Source organism: Sinohyriopsis cumingii, chromosome 6 (assembly GCF_028554795.1).
Source record: "Sinohyriopsis cumingii isolate HCF-2022 chromosome 6, ASM2855479v2, whole genome shotgun sequence".
Classification (NCBI taxonomy): Eukaryota; Metazoa; Mollusca; class Bivalvia; order Unionida; family Unionidae; genus Sinohyriopsis; species Sinohyriopsis cumingii.
Genome location: NC_142966.1, coordinates 91,010,427 through 91,030,214, shown reverse-complemented (window position 1 = coordinate 91,030,214; position 19,788 = coordinate 91,010,427). Strand labels below are relative to the sequence as shown.

The 19,788-nt window shown below is 37.9% G+C and overlaps 1 protein-coding gene across 1 annotated transcript in view; it reads right to left on the bottom strand.

The window, feature by feature from the left end:
* Positions 1-371: 371 nt before the first annotated feature.
* The window catches only part of LOC149797431 (centriole and centriolar satellite protein OFD1-like), a 95,013-nt gene continuing 75,596 nt past the window's right edge, over positions 372-19,788 (bottom strand). The window contains exons 25-28 of the mRNA XM_089962225.1: positions 11,462-11,595; positions 4,997-5,155; positions 3,140-3,198; positions 372-2,603 (exon numbers count right to left, since the gene is read on the bottom strand). Coding sequence (XP_089818351.1) covers positions 2,570-2,603; positions 3,140-3,198; positions 4,997-5,155; positions 11,462-11,595 — 386 coding nt within the window. The 3' untranslated portion in view covers positions 372-2,569. The remainder of the gene's footprint in view (positions 2,604-3,139; positions 3,199-4,996; positions 5,156-11,461; positions 11,596-19,788) is intronic.

The window sequence follows — 19,788 nt, the reverse complement described above, 5'->3', positions numbered from 1 at the left end:
TCGGATATTGGCATCTTTTTCCTAACTAATACATGACATCCAAGCAAACCAAACATCATTTTGTTTTGTAATTTCATGGCGTTTTGTTTTTGTAATCTTGTTGTTGTATATGTTTTTATGTGATTTCTAATATCGGAGAGCATTCTAAGGATTAGGTGCTGTGCTAATTCTACCGTATTATCATTATTATTTTTAAACACAACTTGGGCACAAAAAGTTCATGTGACAAAAACATCTGTCTATTAAGCTTTGTGTGCATCACATCAATTTGATAATGATGTGGTCAAGGAATGCTGACAGGTAGCATGCCTCCTTGATATACATATTAGCATCACTCACAGACAAAGAAAATGACGACGAAATACATATAATAAATATTCCATTGTTCTTTATTATGTCTATTTTATATTCATTTACATTTAGTAACAATACTTGCAGTTCATATTACCCATGAAATGAAACTATCCATCACAGATTTTAAAAAATATAACAGCATTCATTACCTTCATATGCAATAAGACAAAATCAGACATAAAATATACTGATATCTAATGAATATCTGTAAAACACAGAATCCCTACTTGAAATCCTGACCAAAGCAACAGCAGTTTTTAGATTAAAATGGAAACAAGCTGACCAGCTGCTGGCAAATAAAACAAAAGGCCCAAGTTGGCATGATATTGCTCACTTGACTTACATAATGTAACAAATGACAAATTTTTCTAACTAGACTTATGCAGTACTGAAAGTAGACATCCTCGGCAAAACTATCTCCCAAACTTTACATCATGATGATTTTACCTTTCTTTTAAACTATCTCCTGATGTTTGTTGTTTTGGGGTTTAATGCCATTTTCAGCACAATATAGTCTACATATGATGGCTAGTAAAACCCAGGAAAACCTCTGGTAAGAACCAGTGACCAAAGGAGAAGCCACTGGCAGCTTTTCCACATTGGCTGAGCCCCGAGACTTGAACTCAAGTGGACAGAGGTGAGATGGCAGTGACTGGTAAAGGCAAGCACTTTAGACCACTCAGCCACTTGGGGCTGCACTATTTCCTGAAAATGTTTTTTCTAAAGATAAAGGAATAATTAATATGCACAGTCTCTCTCTCATTACTGAAGTAATCCATGACGATAATAAACTTAACAGATCAAAAATATGGCTACAAGTGTGGTAACAAGCTCATCCAATCAGATGCAAGATCACCATATTAATTTGCAGTGATACCACTTATGTTCAAATTGCCCAAGACCTTCATGATGTTGTTCCAATTTCGATCATAATCAGATCAGAATTATTAGTGGTATTAAGCTCAATCACACGCAAGATCACCTCAGATATAAACAGAGGTGCATTTGCTCATTACTCAAACAGCGTAAGATCTTGATGATGGAATTACACATTCCAAACGTAATAGAAACAGGATCACAAATACGGCTGGGATTAGTAACAAATTCAACTGACCTATCGCAAGTTTACATTATTATCATGAAATGATCTTGCTCATAACTGAACACATGCAAGATATTTAGGAGATACAATTTCAAGCTTTATCAAAAACTGGATCGAAAATAGTTTCCACAGTGGTAACAAGCTCAGCCAATCTGATGCAAGATCACCTTACCTTAATAGATGCATACTGATTGTTCATTATTGAACCTGTCTGAGATCTTAAAAATATAAGCATTTATTCTAAGTTCACCCAATCAGATTCAAGATTACCACTTTAATATGCATAGGTCTCATTCATTTGCGAACACATCCAAAAGCTTGATGATAAAAGTCCATATTGCAATTCTTATCAAAACTGGATTAGAAATAATGTTTCTAGAGAGGTCAGCAAATCACGTGCTAGATCAACATATTAGAATTAATGGATTTGCTCATTACTGAACTCATCCATGATCTCAATGGCCAAGGCAGATAATCCAAGTCTGATCAAAACCGGATCAGAAATACAACCTCAAGGCAAAAGGTTAAGCCAATCAGATGATAGATTACCTCATTAATATCCATGGATCTTGTTCAGTTTTAGAATTTTCAGAGAGTTTGCTAATATAAACCCATATTCCAAGCCCAACTCAAATCAAATGAGAAATATGGACTCCAGAGTGGTAACAAACAATTACTAATGGATGGAAGCAAGATTCACAACAGATGGTAGGACAAACCACAAGCTCGGTTGTTGTAATGGCCAGGTAAGCTAAAAGATCCTTAAGTTCCTTTTACAAAAGGTCAAGTTGGTTGTCCTCGTTGCTGATCAAAGTGTTGTATAAATTCAAGTCTCCTTTACAAGAAAACATCAAGTATAAATCGGTATGTAGTAAGTCAATGTTTGCAAGAGTAACTTGTCTATATCCGTGACGAAATGCATGCCATAACATGAAGATATCTAGTGAACTAGCTATTTTGTAATTAGGTGATAATAAAGTTATAAAAAACAAACAAACTGGGACACAGTATCTTGAAAACTGTGCACCAGTTCAATGCAGTTATTGTTTCTTTCTTTGAATAATATCACAGCATTTCTTGGTAAATCTGGATGTTACATCTTCTTCATCTAACTCACCAGTCCTCAAACTCATCACCCATTTCATCACTGAAAAATAAATAAATAAAGATTTAGTTTCTAAATGAACACCTGACAATATTCAGGTCAAATCCCTAATCAGAGTCTATGTTGTTGTTCCTACAAATTACTTCTAACTGCATAGACCCAGATCTGCTTGTACAGTATGTCAGATCTGGGTCCATGCTGTAATGATCTACTCATAAGCATGTATAAATGATGCTTACCATATTTATCCAATGATAACATTATGTCTGAATACAAGCCCATTTTTCCAAAATGTTAGAAAATATTTTCTTATAATCTCTATCTTTGCTAATAAGCCCATCCCCTCTGCTTTTTGACAATATTTTGGGGCCCTATTTTTCACAGTGGATTCTATTTTATGGCTATTCATTGCTTTAAAAAAAACCTACAAAAGTTATAACTGTCCGTGACATTTTCCGAATTTAGAATATTCAATGACACAAAAAAATGACTACACACAGTGCATATTAAATATTCAGAATTCAAAAATTTACTTTGTGTGTGTGTTCATGGAAACTTCATGTACCATAAAGACCAACCTTTTTGTTTCTTCTGTGATGGAGAGTTCATCTTCTGTGTGGGATGGTGTTCTGTCCTCCTGAAAAATGACACATAACAGATTATTCAACCTTCAAAATGTATACATCAATGGCACACCTGTTATGTAAAAGGCAAGACACTCAAAACATTTTGAAATAGAAAATGACACAGCAAACATTCATGGTTAATATGCCATACTTAATACATGCTATCTTCAATAAAACCACTGCTCATTCCCATTTAATAATTTTCATATTTCACTTATGGCAATATCATATAATGACATAGAAGATAAATGCATACAGTAATTATCAACGTCACACACAACCTAACGATTCATATTAAAACACTTGGTAATACTTCTAAATCAAACAAATTAATTTTTCTAATGTTCTGTTAAACATACTGGTAAATTTGATCATGTGAAAAAAACAGAGTCTTGAATTTAAGTTAAATTCAAATGAAATTTATAAAAGCTAAAGAATTATTATCTCTTGCTTGCAAACACAGGTAAAATATTGAGGTCTTTCTTTTAAAATTCATATAGGTAAAACAATATACTTCTGTAGTCAATCCTGTCAACCAGCTAGGTTGGTGGGTTGGTGTTGTACAGCACGAAAGAGCATGGAAGGTTATATAATGTGAAGGCCATTGGATTAAAGTGTCTTGCTATAGGCTACACGAAGGCAGTCAAGCCAGAATGATCCTATGGTAGGATTCAAGCTGGAGTCGTTCTGGTTCTGAGACAAGCATGCTAACCCATGGTCTATTCAAGGCTTGAATGTTTTATGGGGGAAATTAACCCACCCCCATTGGCAAAAAATGATGAGGATTTTTGAATATGGGGAGATCTATACAGACAGACAAAGTAGGGCCTGCAAATATGATGCACAATTTTCACGAATTTGATTGATTTTTTTGGTACAGTTATGTTTTCAACAAATTTAGCAAGATTTTCACAATAGTGCTACCCAGAATAGACCCTCTACTAAGTCATTGCCAGCTATTTACCCTGCTGAGGAGGGGATACAATTCAGATTTTGGAATTTTGCAGTAAAACACAATATTCAGTGCTGAATCCATGATCTGGAGGTTGCAATGGAATAAATTTTGCATTGCAATTGCCAGTGACCTGGTCACAATCTATCAATATAAGTCAGAGTGTCTGGACTTGTGATATTTATTCTGCATTTCACAAACATTTTAAACTTAAGTTCAGGATCCAGCGATCTGATTGGCTAAAAGATATGTCTGGCTCAAAATTACCAATCAAATGTCTTAAGACTGGAATTTAAGAGTTATGTTGGTGAAATTGTGACTAATTAATAAATTTTAAGTAAAACTGTACTTTCAACCAATGAAATCACACTAATTAATAGACTTTTATGTTAAAGTCCAGAAATAAGTTCTCTTGGCAAACTCCTGGCCTAAAATACTCAGACTGGAATGGACTGATTTACACAGTGTGTTTGTGTGTGTGTTTATATATATATATATATATATATATATATATATATATATATATATATATATATATATATATATCCATGTGGTTCGGAAAATAAACTTTCCAATGATGAAAAATGTTGAGGTCAAAGGTCAGACGGAAGGGTCTACTTTGCAGACTGAGATATATATAATGGTACATCTTACAAGCTTTCATATTCAGATATGTAAATATGGCTATTTGCATAACCAAGTGAAATGAAATAGTTAACAATGACTCCAAGTTCTGAATGTTTGCATATGTTACCAATGTTAATTCATTTTTAGTTACAAATTATGGACACCTGGATACCAAAAAGTACCACCCACTTAACCTTTGACCTCATTGTTAATTTATGGTAATACATTACCTGTTTTTTCTTCTGTTTTTGTTTCTGTGTTTGTTGTTGTTCCTGAGCTTTCTGTTGCTGGACCATAGCCATGTACTGTTTCATGACAGGGTCTATATCCTCTTCTTTGTTCTCCTCCTCATCCTGGCCTACGCTCCTTACATCAGCTTTATCCTCACCCTGACAGAAAACAATACAAATTCAGTTTCCACTACAGAATACAAATTTAGACAATTTTAAAGAGACCTGCTCATTTTGTGCATAATGTGAGAATCTGACCCTGTCATGACAGCCAGCTAGAAATGTGTTCACAAATATGAATGCACCACAACACACTTCCTGTATAACCGTGCAGGTAAATGTACATGAAAACTGGACCCTAAGCACAAAATGAAAAAAAAAATCACTAAAGAATGAAATTCACGTCATAGTGACCTCTATTTGGCAAAAAATGTTGACTCATCAAGATGCATCCACAAACATATTTGTCTAAGTTGCTAACAATGCCCAAGAAACTACACTAAATGCAAAATGTAACCAGAGTCACTAAGGCATTAAACGTGTCAGAGTAATCTAATATTAGTAGGATGGCAATGTACTCACCAAGATACATCTAAACAAAGTTGCTTGCCTTGGTAGGATGGCAATGTACTCACCAAGATACATCTAAACAAAGTTGCTTGCCTTGGTGGGCAACAATCACTGTGAACTAACCTAAATGAAAATTCAACCTAAGTCATATAAGCTTGAAAAATTAAACAAGGACAGATAAGTACATGAACTAGGGTACCACTATACAGCTCTTCCAAATTTATGGTGCACATTAAAAGAGTAGGTTCAAAAACTGTAAATAAATTTTTCATGGTTGCGAGAGATAAAATAATGCAATAAGTTTCATGATTGTACAAGCAACTGTGTCAAGTATTGGGACTAAAGTTTGTTTCCATGAACCAAGATTCAGTCTTTCCAACATTAAGCAGAAAATTTCAATATAAATGTCCTATAACCAGAATTTACCATAGAAAAGGAAACTGTCTGATAAAGTTTCTCTACAAGGCAAATTTGTAACTAAATTATGTTTCTCTAAAAAGTATGTTTCTCCTATAATACTTAACCAATCATATTACATTAGGGATAACTTTCTCTGCTACCTCTGAATCCACACCTCCCAGAAAGGTAAGAAAAAAAACCCCCATCTTTATATATAGTTGTATAGACAAAGGGAAGCAAATCTTACAGGTTAACTTCCCTTGCCACCACTAGGTGGCTACCATTATACCCAGTTTAAACCAGTTTTTTTTACTTGAGCAACACCTAAATGGATGCTCACATTGTAAGGAAGGGTGGGGGATTTGCTTTCCCTGGCAAATACATTACCTGACCACATTACCTTAGGAGAATAGGTATGAGAAGGAGAAAATGCTGAGCATCCTATTTCTACTTGTGTGACCCAAGAAGAACATGACTGCTCCAAAAAAACTCCAGCTAAAATTCTCCTAATGATAGTTTAATGCATTGGGAGACCACAGTTATATACAAGCTAGGAGATCTCTATGGAATTCTGCACTTGATTATGGTCTCATCTTTAAGGCAAATCAAGAGAAAGTGGCCTATTAAGCCTGGTTGTGAGGTTGTGCCGTCATAAATTGGAGTGATTACTGTCTGTGCAACTATCACTGGCTTGAAAAAGTTCAGTTCTCTCCTCTTACACAGATAAAAGCTGGAGAAAGTGGTCTGAGCTTGTCACCCAAATGACTCAACTATGTCTCAAATAGTGACTTTCTGTTTGAATGCTAGGATCATAGAAATTACATGTACACATGTAGTTTGTGAGCCAAGATTTTCATGAGGCATGCCATACCTGTTCCTGTGATAGGTCAGTGTACACTGATTTTGAAAAAGTGGCTAGCACTTCTGATGTTATGTCTTAAGAAGCAGAAAAAGTCTGGTCTGGCCATTGCAGGTTTTCTCCTATGCTTCAGATATTTGAGGGCACTTAACGGAATGCTGGAGCTTTGTCCCTCTCAACATATCAAGTGATGAGAGGGGGCAAATAGTTATTGTTGACCTCCTAGTGACAGCATCCCATGTTTTGCAATGAAGCCAGGTTGTTTAGTTTGGACAACTGCTCCGTCAGCATGGAACTTGAAGTAGTTCAAGTTCATGAAGAGGACATGTAGCTCACTGACTCTTCATGCTGAGGCAAGCACTATCAGAAAGCAAGTCTTATATGATAGCCGACTGATGGATGTGGATGACAGGGGCTCAAACCTGGATGAATTAAGCCATGTCAACACATTGTGGAAATTCCATTTTGGGAATGATGTGAGTGAGAGTGGTCTGGATAGATCAAAATCGGACATCAAGTTGGACAGGTCCTTGTTGTGTACAATATAATCTTGTCCATGATGTCAGGATGTGTCCAAGATCATTGATTGGTATCCCTTTATGCGGCTAACTTCTTGTTTTCAAAGAGAAAGAAGTTGGCCCGCTGAGGAATGGAGGCAGAAAGTGGTGTGACATCACTGAAGTGATACCAGTTATTAAAAACCTTCCATTTCCCTTCATAAGCCTCAAGAGAGTAGGGTCTTCTAGCTGTTGCCATCCTCACCACAAAAGAAGTTCTGAACTCCTTTTACACCAAGCTTCACTGTCAAGAGCCAGGCATGAAGGAGACGTTTCTCTGGACATGGAGAGAACAGTGGTGACCTAGGCTGCTTGAGCAGGATGGGGATCACCATGATTTTCCTGGGAATGTCAGCTGGTAGGGAGATAAGACTGCTGAACCAGGATTTGTCCCATCATAAGGGAGAATCAGCACTATCTATTACATCATATCCCTCACTTTCTGAATTACTTTTGGTATCAGGAATTATGGAGTGATGGCATAGGACCCCATTCCCTTCAAGGTGACTGACAGAGTACTGATGGCCCATGCTTCTCAATCCAGAAAAGGGGAGACAAAGGTGGGCAATTTGTTGTTCCACCTCATCATGAAAGATCTATCATAAAATGGTCCCATAGGATGCAGACCCAACTGAATGTGGAAGGATGGAGAGACCACTGTGTGAAGCAGCTGTCCTCTCCTGAACAGAGAGCTGGCTAAACCAGTGAGATGTCCTGGTATGTGGTGGAATTGAATATTATCTGGTTTTTGGCATACCAGAGAAGGTAATCCCATGCATAATTTTTCCCACAGGATATGCTATGAAAAGTTATAGTATACTAGAACAGTGCATTCAATCTGGTTCTGCTGGAGAGATCTATCAATGATAGTGGTTCACTATGAAGTGGCATAGTAATGGTTCGTCTGGCTGGTTGGTTTCACTATGTGGTGTAAAATACTGTAGCTGTTGGAATACATGGATAGCTGGCTGGCCTGATTGCCAATGTGAGATAAGTAACTCGTCACCACTGTGGTCATATACTGCACATATGTAAGAATGGATCGGTCAGTCAGCAGTCAGAATGGATAAATACCATGACGGTATAGCCATGCAGCCATCCATATACATGGTCTGGTGGTACAACCAATAAACCATCCATATAAATGGTCTGGTGGTACAACCAAGCAGCCATCCATATAAATGGTCGGGTGGTACAGCCATGCAGCCATCCATATAAATGGTCGGGAAGTACAGCAATTGCAGCCGTCCATATAAATGGTCGGGAAGTACAGCAATTGCAGCCGTCCATATAATCAAATTGCAGCTTATTGGATCTGTTTGTCAGATGATATGCCCTCACATATGGCAAGAATCTTGCACTGCATGGATGGAGTACAGATTATTGTATATTCATGCCTCATGGATGAAGATAGGCTTGACTCTACACCCGCATGCCTTGTGGGGGGGGGGGGGAAGTGATATCTGACTTAGGATTGTCACACCTCATAGAAGGAGCTAATGGCTCATCCCAAATAGGAACCTGAAAATTTTCTTCTTGTTTCATCACTGACAATCTTGAAAATGTTGTCTTATTTATTATGAAGAGCATGAATGATTCCAATTCAAGGTTATAATCATTCCAACTTCATTAAGATCTAGCACTTTCTTCTGATTCTTCATGGGGATGGGGAGGAGAGGGCATCTCATGGTTTTCCTTGAGGCTTTGAGAGATTCTGAAGTAGGACGTAGACTCAGCATTTCAAGCTGAGAAGACACAGATAATGCTCATTTTTTGCAGTCCTTGAGCTATTTTTAAAGGACAGTAGACATTGTATTCTCTGGCCACACTGCACACACTTTACTTGTGTGAAGAGCTGGCACATTTCCTGAACGTCCTCTGTAATGTAGGATCTCTAACATTTGTTGCACCATGCTGTCATCTCTGTAGTGAAAAGAAATAAACAGACAAGTGCTCACAAAAAATATACATGAGATAAATACCAACCTCATAATAAAAGTGAGTCATCATTAGTGTAAATGCATAAAGACAATGCCTGGGAAATTCCACTGGTGAAAATGTATGTTGTCATTTGAAGTGTAGCGTGACAAAAACAAATGGCATGATAATTTTAAAAAGATCACTAAATTCACAGGATTTGACCAAAATGTTGTATGGACCATAAAAACAACATCTGAATTAATGTACCACTAAAAAAGAAATGTGGATAATTAGATTTAAGTTATAGAAATTACTGAATTTAAATGGATCATCTGGAGGACATTTTAGCAGATGGCTGGGAAAGTAAAAACTGATTTAAATTGGGTATAATTAAAGCCATCTAGTGGGAAGGGGAGTTAACCTGTAAGAGTTGTTTCCCTTTGTCTGTGAATATAATTTAGAGGTAGCATCAGCCACTAGACTTGACAATAAATAAAGGAGTACAAAGAGGAATTTAAATCACACTTCACTTCCACAATTGGTATGCTAAACAGGTCATGTTGGCCATCACAGAAAAGGAGGATGTTACTGGTGACAATCAGTGCACTGTATTAGTGAACCCTGCAACCTCATTAATAAACCAATTTACACTGAATGGATATTTGAAGCTCACAAGAAAACTAGTGATTTTGATATTGTTGGACTTGTTTAATGCTGCTATTTGGTGATTATTTACCTGATAAGTATCTGTGTGTACTATTAAAATTGATTGACATGATGTTGATACAGTGGCTTTTGGTGAGCTTTAATACTCTGCTGTAATTGGTGTATATATATTGTGTTTCATTAATAAGAATCCTTCAAGGAAGAGTCATCTTATTTTACACGCTTGTTGTTCTTTTAGATTAAAAATGCATGCATAAAATAGAATTTGCTTTCAGCAGGATACAAAATATTTCAGCAACATTTGTATTGAAATGAATGATTGATCTGATTAAGTATTAAATTAAATTTCATATACCAGTATTTTTTAATGTTCTTTCTTTCATTTTCAGTATTGCAAGTATTTGAATAACTTACACCAGTGCTGTCCAACCTTTTTGACATTATGGGCCTCTAAAATATGTTTTTCTTGAAGCTGAGGGCCACAGCAGAAAATTGAAAAGTAACGACTCTACAGCGGCTTGAGCTCTGGCAGGCCATTTAAAATCATGCGGCCCACAAGTTGGACAGCACTGCCTTGCACTTTTTCTCATTTCTCTATACCCTTGCGTCACATATCGATTTAAGGAAGTGAGTGCAAATCACAGTGACCGAATTCTTTATCAGTACATGTGTGTTGCAACAATATAAAATGTTTCATAATTCTTTCTTCAAAAGAGTTCAAATAAAACAAGCGTGCACAAGCTAATATTTCATAACCAGATTATAGGATTGATGTTGATTTATCAAACAGTAGTAGCTTTGTTATTACCAGGGAATAAAACACAATAAGAAAATGGGAGATGGGGGCATCATCACAAATGCTGATTATTTTCATAGGTCTTTAAATCTGTGGTTCTGGGCAACAACAAAAACCATAAAATTGGACCTCTTGGCAATTTCTGATACAGTAAAACCAGTCTTGTGAGACCTCTGCTATGAAAGACCACCTGTCTTCAGAGAAGAGGTTCTCCTTGCACAGATTTATTGTTTATATAGTGTTATGACCTGTTATGAGAGACCACCTGTCTTGAGAGACCATTATTTTTGGCAGAAGGGGTGGTCTTTCAAGACAAGTTCTACTGTACTACAGTACAACATTTTTGTGTGTTTTGACAGTGATGAGAGGAATTGGGTCATTCTATCTTTAAAATGAATCTGGAAATAAAATTTGCTGCAATAAATACCCAAATTGATGGGTTATTTTGAATTCATTGCTGGGCAATACTTCATTCCAGGTCAATTTTAAAGATAGAATTTCAGATTCCTCTGCTGCAGAGTAGAAGTATCTGACCAGAATGTATAATAAATTTTCAAAGTAGCTTATGTGGGACTATCATATTCTCCTAGTGACTAGTGTAATTTTAAAAAAAAAATTGTTAGCAAACACATTTTGCATACAGTGATCCCTATCTACTAATGTACACTAGATAAAAATAATGAAAAGTAACTACTCACTTTGTGTTGCAACCTCCTCAACTCTTCCTGTTCCCTCTCCGAATTCTCTTGTTCTTTTCTTCTCCTCTCCTCTTCTTTCCTTCTTTTTTCCTCCTCCCAGACCTTTTGTCCTGCCTCCTCCTCCTCCCCCTCTTCTACAAAGAGATACCAAAAAGCAATATTTTAACAATGTTAGAAAACATTATTAGTTGCAGCATAGTATGGACATAAAAATCAATCAATGATGTGCAAAATAAAAATACCTGCTGGGTTGACAATTTTGTGCTATATAAATGTGTGCAATGGGAAATTCATTCACATGACATGTTGAAAAATTTAAATCTTCCAAAAGTACATCTCATTTTATTCATGCATGTTTAATCCAAATGAACAAGAAGACTATAACATAGCCATTTTTTTTCTTCAGTACTAGATCACTGATAATACTGATCTGATCAAATTAACATTATGGATTTTACTCTACTACACCTGAATCCAGCAGGCCTTGGAAGACAAAAGAATGTCACTTTTGTCCTTACCACTTATAGACAAAAAGAAACAACTCTTACAGATAAATTAATGCCCCTTTGTGACCACTAGGTGGCTACCAGTATCCCTGTTGTAACCAGTTTCAACCTGAGTGAAACCTTTAACAGGATGCTCACACTGCGGGGGAAGGGAATTTGAGTAATGCAATCAGGTAAGTATTATTGGGGAAACAGCAAATTTTTAAGTAAATGATATTTCTCAGAGAATACCTGATCACATTAACATTAGGGATATAAGCCTGATGTCTCCAGAATAAAGCCTACTAAACAGACACGAATTTGTTTTATTGTGTGTCTATACCAGTGTTATAAAGGGCAATAACTGTTGCCCATTACCTCCCCTATCTGCCACCAGGTGTTGCTAGTTTTTAAGCTGAGTGAAATACAAATGAGGCTGCTTGCATAGCAGGGTGGCTGACAGGGTTATTAAGTAATATTATCAGGTAGGTATTATTGGAGAAACATAATTTACTTAAAAATTTGGTTTCTCTTGCAAGTATTTTCCTCAATCATTCACATCAGGAGAATATGTAATAGAAAGCAGGGATTGCTGAGTATCCTACCTTTACATTGGGTATTCTTCTATGGAATAAAAGGCTGGATTTCCTGTGAGACTGATAACCTAATTTTCTAACTAGAAAGCAACACAGCCTATGATTATGTGACCTCTATATATCTGCTTAAGAAGATTACTGGTGAATCCAGCAAAGCTACGCAGCTGAGAAGGTTGATTGTTCATACCAGTCAACAGCTTCTATTATGTCTGAGATCAAAACGTTATGTTCAAAAGCAAGGCTTTAAGAGATTGCTCTAAATTCATCAGCTGAAATCCACAATAGGTGTCTGATCTTTTGAAGCTTCAAAATATGCCAAGAATACAACCCAGTTCAGCCATTAAGATAGGTGGAAAGATTCATTTGTGTGTATCATGACTTGCCTCTATGCACTTCAAGTAGCACTCAAGGGCACAGAGTATGGCTGCTGCTCTCATTATGTTTTTCAAAGAGACAAGAGGTTATAACAACTCTCAACCTATTTTGGCCACAAAGCCCGGTTGCATCAAAAGGGCCACTGAACAATCTGATCTGAACTGAAGATAGTTCAGGACAACTGAAAAGGCAAGTAACCTACTCATCCAGCATGCTGAAGGCTATAAAGAAATGTTTTGTATGATAGCAGCTTCAGGCTACTATGGGATCCTCAGAAGAAGATCTATTGCTAGATCTAATACATTGCAGTCCCATCTGAGAGGGGCTATAATAATCATCTATAATGTCTGACCCCTTAACTTTTGTATTATATTTGTTACCATGACTGTAGATGGATAAACAAATGTCAACAACACTTCCCAATTGATTGACTTGGCCCAGGCTTCTGGATCTGAACTTGAAAGATGAAGGAGGGCAACTTGTAACTCCACCTTGATGCAAAAAGATTGACAATTGGTTGCTTCAGACACGTACAAATCTGCTGAAAGACTTATTGTTGGAGGGACCATTGTATATAGCTTAAACAATGTCATGTCATATCAGGTGGAGATTCACAGAAGCAGTTGGTGAATTTGTCATAGAACTGTGAGCTGAACTGTTAATGACCTGTGCATTTCCCACATTTTTGCCAAGTCTAACACCACTGAATTTGCAACATTATTTAAAACCTACTTTGATGTGGGATGAAACACTGTTGTCCAATTTATACCAAAATGTGGGGCAGGTATAGGGACAGTCACTAAATTCTTATCCAGTACTGGGAGTTTAGTATGGATAGCATCAGAGTGTGTTTTGTAACCACTGAGATGAAAATGTCACCTGCACTTGACTTTTGGAAAAGTCACCTTTAGATTTCCTCTGATCTTTGCTGACTTGGGAATCAGCCAGAAGGACATATGTCTCTTCCCCATCATCAACATCTACTGAAATTTGACCTTATCGTCATGCATGGCAATAGTGAGTGGAAGGCATTTTGAAACTGAGGACACCCAGTATATTTCTTCAACCATAGCCTTAAAGATGAACTTGGTATATTCCATCGCTGGATCTGAGTAAGGATGTTGTTCAGAAGTATCTTCACACTCACTGTGTGTAGTGTCCTTTTCTCATTCTGCCTCCATATCAGGATAACCAACTTAGGAGGCATGACAAAGCCATCATATCTGTTCAAGTCATGGTAATTTCCATGTAGGTAAGTCGTGAACACACGGAAAGCCAGCTCCACCAGATGAATTCATCAAACCTATACTGACAGCTGGTATGCTGGAAGCATGGATCACATAGTTGTCAGCCATGCAGTGAAGAAATAAAGCAATCTGGTTGGCACCGGTACCCACTGTGCCATAGTAATAGCTGGATGGACAGATCTCTCACTAAAATCTCCATCCCAATATGCATGTTTAACAATGGGCCTGGTGAGATGGACAGATCTATCACGAAAATCCCCATCAAGGTATGCATGTGTAGCAATCGGCCGGGTGAGATGGATGGATCTATCACCGAGATCTCCATAGCTGTAGAGCCATAAGCATGGCTAGACAGATCTATCAGTACGATTCCCATCATGGTATGCATGTATAGGAATGGGCCTGGTGAGATGGATGGATCTATCACTGAGACCTCCATAGCTGTAGAGCCATAGGCATGGCAAGACAGATCTACCAGTAAGATACCCTTCATGGTATGCATGTATAGCAATGGGCCTGGTGAGATGGATGGATCTATCACTGAGATCTCCATAGCTGTAGAGCCATAAGCATGGCAAGACAGATCTACCAGTAAGATCTCCTTCATGGTATGCATGTATAGCAATGTGCCTGGTGAGATGGATGGATCTATCACTGAGATCTCCATAGCTGTAGAGCCATAGGCATGGCAAGACAGATCTACCAGTAAGATCCCTTTCATGGTATGCATGTATAGCAATGGGCTTGGCATCAAGATAGATGGATCGATCACTAAGATCTCCATAGCTGTAGAGCCATAGGCATGGCTAGACAGATCTATCAGTAAGATTCTTATCATGGTATGCATCTGTAGCAATGGCCCAGGTGAGATGGATGGATCTATCACTGAGATCTCCATAGCTGTAGAGCCATAAGCATGGCTAGACAGATCTATCAGTAAGATTCCCATCATGGTATGCATGTGTACCAATGGGCCTGGTGAGATCGATGGATCTACCACTGAAATCTCCATAGCTGTTGAGCCATAAGCATGGCAAGACAGATCTATCAGTAAGATTCCCATCATGGTATGTATGTGTATCAATGGGCCTGGTGAGATGGATGGATCTATCACTGAGATCTCCATAGCTGTAGAGCCATAGGCATGGCAAGACAGGTCTACCAGTAAGATCCCCTTCATGGTATGCATGTACAGCAATGGGCTTGGCATCAAGATAGATGGATCTATCACTAAGATCTCCATAGCTGTAGAGCCATAGGCATGGCTAGACAGATCTATCAGTAAGATTCCCATCATGGTATGCATGTGTAGCAATGGGCCTGGTGAGATGGATGGATCTATCACTGAAATCTCAATAGCTGTAGAGCCATAAGCATGGCTAGACAGATCTATCAGTAAGATTCCCATCATGGTATGCATGTGTAGCAATGCGCCTGGTGAGATGGATGGATCTACCACTGAAATCTCCATAGCTGTAGAGCCATAGGCATGGCAAGACAGATCTATCAGTAAGATTCCCATCATGGTATGCATGTATGGCAATAGGCTGGGTGAGATGGATGGATCTATCACTGAGATCTCCATAACTGTAGAGCCATAAGCATGGCTAGACAGATCTATCAGTAAGATTCCCATCATGGTATGCATGTGTAGCAATGCGCCTGGTGAGATGGATGGATCTACCACTGAAATCTCCATAGCTGTAGAGCCATAGGCATGGCAAGACAGATCTATCAGTAAGATTCCCATCATGGTATGCATGTCTAGCAATGGGCCTGGTGAGATGGATGGATCTATCACTGAGATCTCCATAACTGTAGAGCCATAGGCATGGCAAGACAGATCTACCAGTAAGATCTCAATCATGGTATGTGTGTATAGCAATGGGCTTGGTGTCAAGATAGATGGATCTATCACTAAGATCTCCATAGCAATAGAGAGATAATGCCATATGTATAGCTAGACAAATCTATCAGTAAGATTCCAAAACTGACATGGCATGCTAAAACATGAAAGAAATCATGCATTAACAACAGCATGTAGTACCAAGTGGTTTAAAAAGACAACGTTCAAGAAAGTGACAAATCCACAAATACATTAGAGAACAATTTTATTATTATTGTATATCACCACCATTTCTGGATAAATTATTAAAAGTCACATTGATATTGGCATGGATTTTTCATACAATGTCTGTATGAAAGTAAAGTTCAAAAACTAAGTGACACCTGGTAGCAGCATGGGAGGTCATGGGCAAAAGTTATTGCCCTTTTTCTATATGATTTAGACAAAACAGATGAAATTTTGTCTTTTTAGTAGGGCTGGATTTGGGAGGCAGATGGTTTAAATCCCAAACATTAATGTGATTGGAGAATGTAAATGAAGAAGAAACATTATCAACTACAAAATTTGTTTACTCTGTAAAATACATTATCAGAAGGACTGCTTCAGTGAGCATTTGCTTTGGATATTGGAGGTCATGGGTTCGAACCCTGGTTGAATCAGACCAAAGACTTATAAAAATGGTAGAAACAGCTGCTTCGCTATGCGCTCAGCATTAAGAGGTTAGTGTTGGGACTGGATGACCTGGTGTCAGGATAATGTGACTGGGTGAGACATAATGATACATGCCTGTGGAATGATGCCCCATTGCTAGACATCACCATAAACTGCCACACTGCAGACATCACAGTGATATCACTTAAGCTGATAAAGCTACATTAGAAATATATCAAAATCTCACACTCATTACCAGATCACATTAACATCAGAAGAAGGGGTAAGAGAAGGAGGAAATGATAAGCATCCAATTTCTACTGTGTCACCTTGTAAAAGCATGAAAGAATGAACATCTAATGTAAGCGAAGATAACTGAAGATAATGTATATACATGTGAAATATGTCTTCATGGGAAAAGGCACTTGATTATTGTTTTGCATTCAAAATTTTCCCAGGCAAATCTTGCAAAAATGGCAGGGCCATGCTCAGGTCTGAGGTAATGTTTTCATGAACAGTGGTGGTAGCTATATGGGGTAGCTATCAGTGACTCAAGATTCAGTTCTCTCCATTGTGAGGCCATATCATGCAAAAGAAGCTGGAGAAAGCAGTCTGGGCATGCCAGCCAACTGACTCCACTATGTCTTGAATTCAAATATTATGTTAGAAGGCCAGGTTCATGGTAATCACTCTTATTTATTTAACTGAAATTTTTACTAGTTGTACCCAATCAAGTTGAGTTTAGAGTACACTGTTTTAATAAGTCCCTTAAACGCAGCCAGTACTTGTGGAGTTATGTCTTGCTTTCTGTATTAAGCAGTAGGAATAGTCTTTTATGGCCACTGCAGATATTCTCCATCCACCTGAGATGGCATCTGAGGGCATGTATGGGATCCTGCAGTTCTGCTTCTCTCAACATGGAGAGAGAACAGTTATTTGTTAGTTGCTTAGAAATGAAGCAAGGTTGAATCTTTCCAATGACTGAGACAATGGAACAGAACTACACGAAGTTTGGATCCAGGACAGCTCATGTAGGTTATTCACCCTGCATACTGAAGCTAGCACTATCAGGAAGCAAGTACTGTATGATACCTGATACACTGAGTTGGAAGATACAGGATTAAACTTTGAGGAATTCATCCAAGTCAACTGCAAGGAGAGGTTCCCTTCTGATAAAGAATTTGATGAGCATGGTCTGCATACAAGGAAACTGGACAGGGCATTGAATTGGTATATTATCTCAAGGTATCTGAAGCATGTGTTGGACAGATCAAGACCGATCATGTATTCATCGCATCAAACTGCATATTCAATGCATCACACTTATTCATTGCATCACACTGAATGATGGATGGACCTTTTCATCTCCATCCTGATAATTGAGCCTGCTCAGGACAATCACATGTCTCAGTTTCAGCTTGGATTTCATTACCAGAAAGATTCTCTACTGCCTGTTTCACCAGCAAAAAGCTCTGTTTCCTTCTGTAGAACATCTGCCTTCATGTGATCACTTGGTAATTCCATCATGAAGTAGGATGATAAAAGTGGAGGGGGCCATGACTGATAAGATTTGTAGACCACACAAAACAAATCTGAGCCACCCGATCCCCTGGAAATAGGTTGATTCAAGACTGGCAGAACAGGTGAGTCGCTAGTGGGCAGAAGGAATGCCAAGTCAATGATGGCTGGTGAGTGGCCTGTGGGAGGAGAAACCTTGTTTTCTCTCACCCTCCCATATGTGATGCTGGCCTGCAAAAGCTGTGGGCATATGATTGCCTTTATTTCGCTTAGCATGGAGAAATTCTACTGCTGCTTAGTAAAAGCCATATAATCTCTTTGGTGTCAATACACCCTACCAAATCCCAGGCATGGTCACTTTCAACCTTTTAGGCTTTATAAAAGACCGCCAGAGATGCACGGTAAAGTAGGGAGATGTATTCTGGGAAGAGCCGAAATCAGAGGTAGCAGGGAATAATCACTGATGTTAATGTGATCAGATAATGTATTTGATGGAGAAACTAGAATGACGCACAATTATTATTAAAATACTGTGTATATACACTAACAGCAAAGTTTCTGACAAAACCACTGAATCAATATCATGTCAATGAAGTCTGCTTGTACATACAAATATTTGTTAGGTAAATAATTATATGCTGTTCCTTCTGTCTAATGGCAAAGATAATTAGGCCTGATTTTTCATGCAAAATCGTGTGAGCTGAAATTATCCATTCAGCATGAATTGGCTTGATTGCTCAATTTTATTTAATGTCCACTAATACAGTAAACTGATATTCACCAGTGAATTTTCCTTTCCCTTATGGTCTCCATTATATGTTTAGAATACCAGCTGTGGAAGTGTGATTTTAATTCTTCTTTGTAGTCTTTATTTATTGTAAAGTCTAGTGGTTTAAGTTGGTTTTTACATGAGGTAGGCTGAAACAAAGGAGTGATTCTATTATTTGGTTGCTTTCCCTGCACTTTCATGGTGTCTGAACACATAAAATACTGACACTGCCTCCTAATGAAGTGTGCAAGGTGCGGCTGGTCATGTGATTGGTTCACATGTGGAATCATGACATTATCTAGACTGGTCATGTAACTGGTTCACATGTGGAATCATGACATTATCTAGACTGGTCATGTGATTGGTTCACATGTGGAATCATGACATTACCTAGATTGATATAAGTTGAATTTGACCATTTTACATTGGGTTAATAAAATGGCCATCAGAAAGTAGTGAAGCTGCAACTTTAAGGACAGCAAATCAAGTATGAGACCATTCACCAGCTTTAATAACTGATCAGTTTAGTGATGATGGCTGCATGGTTCCATTTGATGTTGAGTGTAAATTACTAATCTTGTCTGGCGTTTGATTTGTGCTCATATAGGTGATTGCTGCTTGTTGACAACTAGTTTTGTTCTTTGTGTTCTTTATTCTGAGTCCTTGAAGAGGTTAATCCACAAAATTAAGTACATACAAATATTCAAACTTTGACAGGCAAATCCCAAATTAGTTTTTGTTTGCAAAGCCATGAAAATTTAGACTCATAAAAAATAAATGAAACCACAGTACTTAAGAAATCTTGAAAAAGGTCGTTTGAAGCCTACTGGTAGTTTTAAT